Below are 7,527 nucleotides of genomic sequence, written 5' to 3'. Positions count from 1 at the left end.
CTCGGCCTGCGCTGCCATGAGCTGCCTCAGCCACCCCGCCACAGGCCATGTCCCTGTGTCCAGGGCCAGCAGGGCAGAGGAAAATAACTCCTTTCTGACCCGTTTGGCTGAAACTTGAGGACCCTTTGACGTGTACAAGACATTATTCAGTGTTATCTGGCTCTGGAGATGGCTTTGCTTTCTTTTCTTCTTTTTCCCTTAGCCTTGTGGCTTTCTTCTCAGTTATTAGGTTAATGTACTTTTTAGKAGAAAATAAATACTTGTTTTTCCTCCACATCCTTAACTACTTCTACTGGAAAACTGAGTATGCRCACCCACCCTGGAAGGCTTTTTGTGTGTGTAAAACGGGAAACAGGGAGACACATCTGTTTCCTGATATTATATATTGAAATATGTAACTGATAAATTCATGGTGCTACAGGTTCTCATTAGGCCGGTTGCTTTCCCAAAGCCGTGTGATTACATGGTGACATTAAGGGTCCCAGGGAAGCAAATGCTGTTACCAGAAACTTCATTCCCTGAAAACTGCCTCTGCCTTGGAGTGGCTCATCCTGATACTAATTGTTTTGTATTTGGTTGCGGGTGTTTGATCTCAGAAAGGATAAGACTCTATATCTATTATATTGGGTGGCAAGAATTGAACCATCCTTAGGGTAACTCTGTCCTGATTACAGAACTGCTAATTACATCTTTTAAAAAGCAGTCAAAATATCATGCAAAGCCTTTCTGATTTCCTGTAGCCTTCACKGCTGAATGTGCACTCTTTCCATTAACATTGGTAGGCCTAATAGTTACAACAGCAAACTACATGAGGAATTATTTATGGCAGGTTGTGACCCATTTGCAGTTGGAAATAAATGAGTGTCTGCCTTTCTTACTTTTAGACTTGGAATCAAAATATTTACTGATTAGCTAAATAAATCTGTACCCTGTAAAATTGAAAATTATTTTTGTTAGAATTAAGATCTAAATAAAAAAATATTCAGAGGAATAAAATGCATAGGAATARCTACATTTGCTGCTTGAATTACTTTGCTGCATCTCATTTTGTATCTTGATCTGCTGTTCAGCGTTTGAGCTTTAGCCTCCTCTAGGGCTCACTGGGAAATGGCAGCAACGCGGATAGAAGTCAAGGAAAAAGCACTTTGAAGCTGCCATGGAGGGGGCCACAGCGGCACATCCCAGAATGATCTGCAGCTTTTGGATGTGATGAAGTGGTTTTGTGTGGTACACAGAGGGCTATGGCCTCTCCTATTTAATCCAACCTCTGATGTCAGGCAGATGAGGCATTTGTAGCTCTCAGTTTCTTAAGTTCCGTGTTTCAGGGATTTACTTCCTTTGGATGATCCAAGCAACAAGCATCCATACACCTGAGCATTACGGTTAGGTCTCCTGCGTGCCGTGACTGAAATCGTTCTGAAAGRTTCTTATTTTCTGGATTTAAAAATTTAGTCTTTTTAATTTCCACTCGAACTGACTGTGCTCTTGAARGAATACGTGATCCTATTTGCTCTCTCTGTTTCTTGATTGAAATTTAAATAAAAATTCACCAGTGCGTTCCTGCCTGACAATCTGTACAGAATGTGATGTCAACACAGAATAATGATGTGATTGCACGAGATTGAACCTGCCGTGTGTAGTTCAATCCTGATGTCTTTGGCAGGGATTCAGAGGGGATACCTGGCTGCTCAAGCTGGTAGGTGGTCTGGCCCAGCCAGAGAGCAGCTAATAACTAATAACATAGGGGTGTACACATTCGTGGTGCCTTTGTTAGTCCATTTGCTAGTCCTAGTCCATAGTGCCCCAAATGCATGCTGGAAAGCAGGATTTTATTGCTCYTCTCAGCTGTGTTGCTTTGGAATTGGTTGAACTGGGGAATCTGCTCTTGTCCCATGATACTGCAAGTCCCTCCTAAAGAATATCTTCAGTGAAACAGGYCTTTAACGTTCCAGTTATATTTAACAGTTGGCTAAAAATGAAAGAAAATGATTTTTCCTTTTCTTTCTCTGAAAACAGAAAGATTTTTTTTTTCCTGTAAGAGTCTTGGTGACTAAGGAATTGTGTTTCTTTTCCCCAGTCCATTCTTGCATTTATCAAATGTGAGAACAGTACCAGACTAGGGGTTATTTAATTATTTGGGAGGCAGCTCCTTCCCTGCTGGGAAGCCAAACTTGCCATTTGTCCTTGGAGAAACATATTGCTCAGTGAGCTACCAGGCATGTGTGAGTTTGCTCCGGAGCTAATACTGGGATGAGGCTCTCCATCCTGGGAGGTGTCCTGACTTCTGGATTTGATTGCCCAGCACAAGGGCAGTTGCACTTGGCTGTGGGACCGTAACCGTCCTCACCTGATTCCTTCCAATGGAATCGCAGAACGAGGCACGTTTCCTGCCGCGGGGTGCCCTTGTAGAATTAATTACAAGCAGATTTTGCCTCAATTAGATATTTTCCCCTTAATTTGCCTCTTCATAGGAATGTCATTATTAAAATCACATTGCAGGAAAATTAGCATCTTTTTTCCATCTGCTCTTCCATGAATTTCTGATTGCCGCTCCCTCTTATCTTCTGACTTTGCTCTTTGTACAATGTATAATAGTATACAGTGTACAAGGTATAATAGTRGCAGCCATAACTCCGTATTCGAACTGGATGTGGCAATATGGATTGCTAACTTCTGTCTCAGATGCTAATAAAAATATAGCTCCAAAGTAGTATTGCATTCCTCAGGGAAAATGGATCAGGGAAAATTCCAGTACTGTTGGAAATGCACTGATTTATTTCACACTTTCTTGACACTCATTCTACACTCAGTAACTGGTGCATCCCTGACAAGAAATAGAAAGGCAGGAAGCACTACATTTCCCTATGAAAAAATGCATAGGCCAATCAAAGGAGCAAATTTCAAATTTAGACATTTCCATGCAAGGACAGATGGGGCAACAGCGCCTGAAGTTCCCCATCGTGTGACCAGATTCCAGTCGCTGCTGTTTGCAGCGGCCAGCAAGGAAGGGAGGCTGTTTATTTTTTAAAAARCAGTCGTTTTAATTTTTGTACCAGCAAGTAATGAACTATATTGTTAGAAATAAAAGAGCTTGGTCAAAACTAACACCTCCTTGTTATTTCAGGAAATTATTTAATATATTCTTTATGCCCTCTGGCAATTTCTTTGACAGATTATGGCAGCAGTCCATTGAAGAATGCAGGTGCCTTGCCATTCTTACCAGAAAGTCCTTGGAGATATTTGTCAGAATGTTATGTGTGACAGTTGTCTGTTTCTTAATGCTTATGTGGGAGACTAAAGTGCTGTAAATTTTTTTTGATTAATTGTATTTATTTGTTTATAAATATAATTATGCCTGTACCAGAGCATGTTTTTTTTTCAAACAAATAAATTTAGCTCCTCGCTATTATTTATTTGCCATCTATTCACAAGATAATTTATCACAAAGTAATTTATCTTTAATATACAGCAAGTTGGTTTGTGTTCTTACACTATTAAATTTACCATAGTGCATACTAGTGCTTTTTGTTATGTAGTTTGTATATATATTCAGTGTGTGTGTGTGTGTGTGTGTGTGGATATATATATATATAAGCATACAAAGAAAAGTAAACTTTTTAAATGTAAATTAAATGCTTATGAAAGGTGGTGAGCTTTACTGTTAGTGTAAATACATCATTTTAATCCTTTTTTTAATCTTTATCCTTTTTCTTGTTGTTGGTTAATTTGCAGCTAAAGAATCTAAGTTTAGAAGAATTACAGATGAGATTAAAGGCTTTGGACCCCATGATGGAGCGCGAGATCGAAGAGCTGCGTCAGAGATACACTGCCAAGAGGCAGCCCATCCTCGACGCGATGGACGCGAAGAAACGAAGACAGCAGAACTTCTGAGGGTGTTTTCCTTTCGTGCAGAGATAATGTCAGGAGTCGGGGGGACACTGGTATCGCTAAGTCTTGAAGGAATTCTGAGAGTTTAAAAAACAAATGCAACCTTTCAAATTTGCCTTCACAAACCATGGCAATTGGAGCAGTGAAAGAGCATACGTATGGTATTCTGCAAAGCAGTAAAACCCATTACCACTTATTCTTTTTCAGATGTTTAATGTAATAGAAGTTCAGTCTGTTACTTCCTAATCTTTTTTTTTTTTTTTTTTCAGCTGTATAGTGGTAATTTTGTGTTGTACATTAGAAGGAATGTTTTGGAGCACCTGGAACTATTTCTTGATTGTGCAACACTGCAGAGCCTTATGTTGCAATATATTTTCCTCCCATTTAGTAGCATATTTATTATGTAATCTTTGGTTATACTATTTATTTTATGCCTGTTTACTTTTTTTTATTAGGAAGTATTAGGATAATATAGTGGAGAGCAGAGCCAGATTAGATAAAATTGCAGTTGTAGCGTGATACCAAAGCTCACCACTATATTGTCTTATAAAGCTCCAATTTCCACAAGCATCCTGATTCAGGACAGCACCTGAACCTGTGTCCAGTCTGTTCGGATCAGTAAGATTTAAGCATAAACTCTGTGCTAGGCCCATGCCTTGTGCTGTCCTCAGTCAGGGGCTGTGGTTGAGCAATGCAGTGATCAGAGCAGAGAGCTCTTCTAGAGAGTATTTCTGTCGTCCTTACGCACACTGAATGATCTCTTAATAAACAAGAAAACAAGTGCCTAGTCAGTTTTGATTTCCTATAATTCAGGAGAAGCAATAATTGCAGTCACTCCTACAGTGTAAATTTCCAATTGCTATTGCAATTCTGACCAGTAGAAAACCCTATTTTGCACCATAGTTTTATAATGAAGTAACAGCGACACTTTCTAGTTTTTTTCTTTTTTGGTTTTGGTTCATTTAATTTTTTTTAATCACTGTCTTGGGGGGAGTTATTGGTGGTTTGGTTTTGTTTCACATTATAGACATTATGGGATAGTAATTTAAAAACCAAAGAAAATCAACTGAATGCTTAAGCACGAAGAAGCAGCAATGTGTTGCAGTGCTCTGTGGGTTCTGCCCTGAAGTCACTAAACATTCAAAATTCCAGTAGTTTCTGTGGTAAATGTGGGGGAATCAGAAATACAGGATCAAACTCTTAGTATCTTTTTACAGGTTTTCTCTCTGGTTCATGTTGTGTTATATATAGCAGGTAGAATTTATTACATGACAAGAAATAGTTCAGATGTAGCAGAAAATGTGATCTGCTTCCTGAACAGTCTATTCTGGGTTCTCTTTCGGTATCTTTACAATTGTTGCCTTTTGTGTAATTAACTTTACTGTCATAGTCATACTTTTTTACACAGTACAGCAGAAAAGATCTTTACCTGCAACCTTCAGCAGTTCATTTGTTAATGGTGACTACTGTATGGGCATCGTCTGTTGAGTTTTTTCTGGAAGTTAGTAATCATCTCATACCTCCTTAACATTTACTGTCATCATAGATGGACCATTCCAATGGAACAGATTTCGGAGTCGGATTAGAAAATTTAAGCAAAAGGGAAAAGAAATGAAAGAGTTGAGCCGATTGCAGCCCTGCTGGGACCAGAGTTTGCTTTGGAGCTGCCTGCAGCCGTTGTTGTCGTCGTCACTCTGCGCGTGTGTTTGTGCGCACGCCGCGCCCTAACCTGTAAAATGAAACAATAAATGCCAATTGTGATGATTAAAGCATCCTCATCCTCCACTCTCTTTACGCTTCTTGAAACAGTGGTCATTCCTTACAAAGAAATAACACGGAAGATCCATAAAAATTACTTTAGGCAAGGTAAATACACCTTGTAGTGTTACGACTCTTGTTTATGCAATGAAGTATGTCAAATAAAAAAGAGCACAATCAAAGCGCCTTATCATTTGATTATAACCATCATGCAGCAAAAAGCAGCGGTAACACCCTTAATTRGAACATTATTTATTTGAAATTTATTTCTGAGAACTTTCTGTTCTCAGGAACTCTGTTGTTTRTATTCAAAAACAAATATGGGAAACATAGAAAGATTTAAATCATCTTTAGGAGGGGAAACCAACTTGTCTTTTGGACTGCCTTTTAAGCAAAGTGTCACTATCCAGCCTTCTTATTGGCATCATTAGGAGCATTCTTTTCCCTTAGCCCTTCTAAACTTTTCTCACCCAAAAAAGAAAAAAAGACATTGACTTTGAATAATGTCATTTTGCAGTGTAATATACAGCGTATTGTAACGATCACAATTTTTATATTTATATCATTTTTTGCAATGTGGTACACTAAATAGCTACTCAGAGGGACTCCAGTAAAAGACCATTTTAGACTGGAGTTGTTGCAATCTGACATTCAAAGGTATCAGAAGATGAGGGACGTCCTTTGTTTACTCTTGATCTGTCTGCATAGAARCACACTGACCAAATTTTGTGCATGTTCCTACATGGAGCTGTGAGTTACACACACAGGAGAGAAGACCCTGGAAGAGTGGAGTAAATTAAGCCTCTGTTGGGCCACTTAGAAGCTATTTTCAGCTGTTTTGAGTAGTTTGGGTAGATGCAGGAAGTTTGTGACCAAAGAATACTTCCAGAAATTCATAAAAAAATACAGAATGAGGGTTTGTATTAAAAGAATGATACAATTTATATTTTCTTCTGTTTCTACAAGCAAATCAAAGCGAATGACTACACATCCCCCTGGTGAATGAGCAGCCCTGTAAAGGAAAGCAGATAGTGCAATAAATATTTGAAAAGCAAGGCTTTTAGCAAATCTAGTAGAACTACTGACAAGGTAACTTTCAATAAGGTTGTAACACAGCATTTTCTTGTTTGCCTCCGATTTTGTATATTTAGGCTAGTAAGTAAAAAAAAAGAAAAAACTACCAGACATTTGTAATAAAAACTAATTTCTTGGGTATAATTGTTGTCTTGTTGTTCATTCTAAYTGCAGCTAAATTATACTGGTAATAACCATTAAAGAGCATTTACCTGGCGTTGTCTCATGCTTAAATTTCCCTKTTATAGTACTGTGAGACCAGCTGTAAATGCAGCAAACCAGATCTGGCAAAGTCAGGCATGGAAAGGCGTCTTCCACCCGAGGACATTGGTGCAACCTGCAGAGGTCTGGGGCTCATCAGGAGGAATAATAGGTCAGTGTAAGGACAGGAATCCTCGAGGAAGTCGCTCCCTGCAGTCTAAACTTGCTGAGGAYGGGATAATGTGAGGGCTGGAGGGGCTCAGAGAGCTCCTCTACCTGAGGTGCTCGTGGACACCAGCAGCTTCAGGTGCGTCTTTGATTCCCTGCTGTAAGGAGAGCGATAAGTGGTGGTGAGTCTGCACTGGGGAAGGCTGCTGCATGTAATATTACTTAAATTTAGTGCCAAGCCTATATCTTTTATGACTTTTTTCTTTTAATTATTCATTCTGTGCCAAGAATCTGTCCATAGACCCTTTTGTGAAAGGGACTCGGGAGAAAAACTCCTCAGAGAAACACACAGGGTTTGAAGTGACAGAATTCTGCCACTGATACGAATTAATCTGGATGTTAAAATCCTTTGCTGGTTGTCCGCAGTAACTAACAGCT

At 39.2% G+C, this 7,527-nt stretch overlaps 1 protein-coding gene across 1 annotated transcript in view; it reads left to right on the top strand.

Annotated features, from left to right (window-relative positions):
- STK3 (serine/threonine kinase 3) overlaps window positions 1-4,141 on the top strand; it is a 109,692-nt gene extending 105,551 nt beyond the window's left edge. Inside the window, exon 10 of the mRNA XM_026050018.1 lies at window positions 3,733-4,141. Within this exon, the coding sequence (XP_025905803.1) occupies window positions 3,733-3,891 (159 nt within the window). The 3' untranslated portion in view covers window positions 3,892-4,141. The remainder of the gene's footprint in view (window positions 1-3,732) is intronic.
- Window positions 4,142-7,527: the final 3,386 nt, after the last annotated feature.

This window comes from Nothoprocta perdicaria, unplaced genomic scaffold, assembly GCF_003342845.1.
Source record: "Nothoprocta perdicaria isolate Ctin4 unplaced genomic scaffold, notPer1 scaffold_64, whole genome shotgun sequence".
NCBI classification, from domain to species: Eukaryota; Metazoa; Chordata; class Aves; order Tinamiformes; family Tinamidae; genus Nothoprocta; species Nothoprocta perdicaria.
This window is presented reverse-complemented; position numbering and strand designations above follow the sequence as displayed.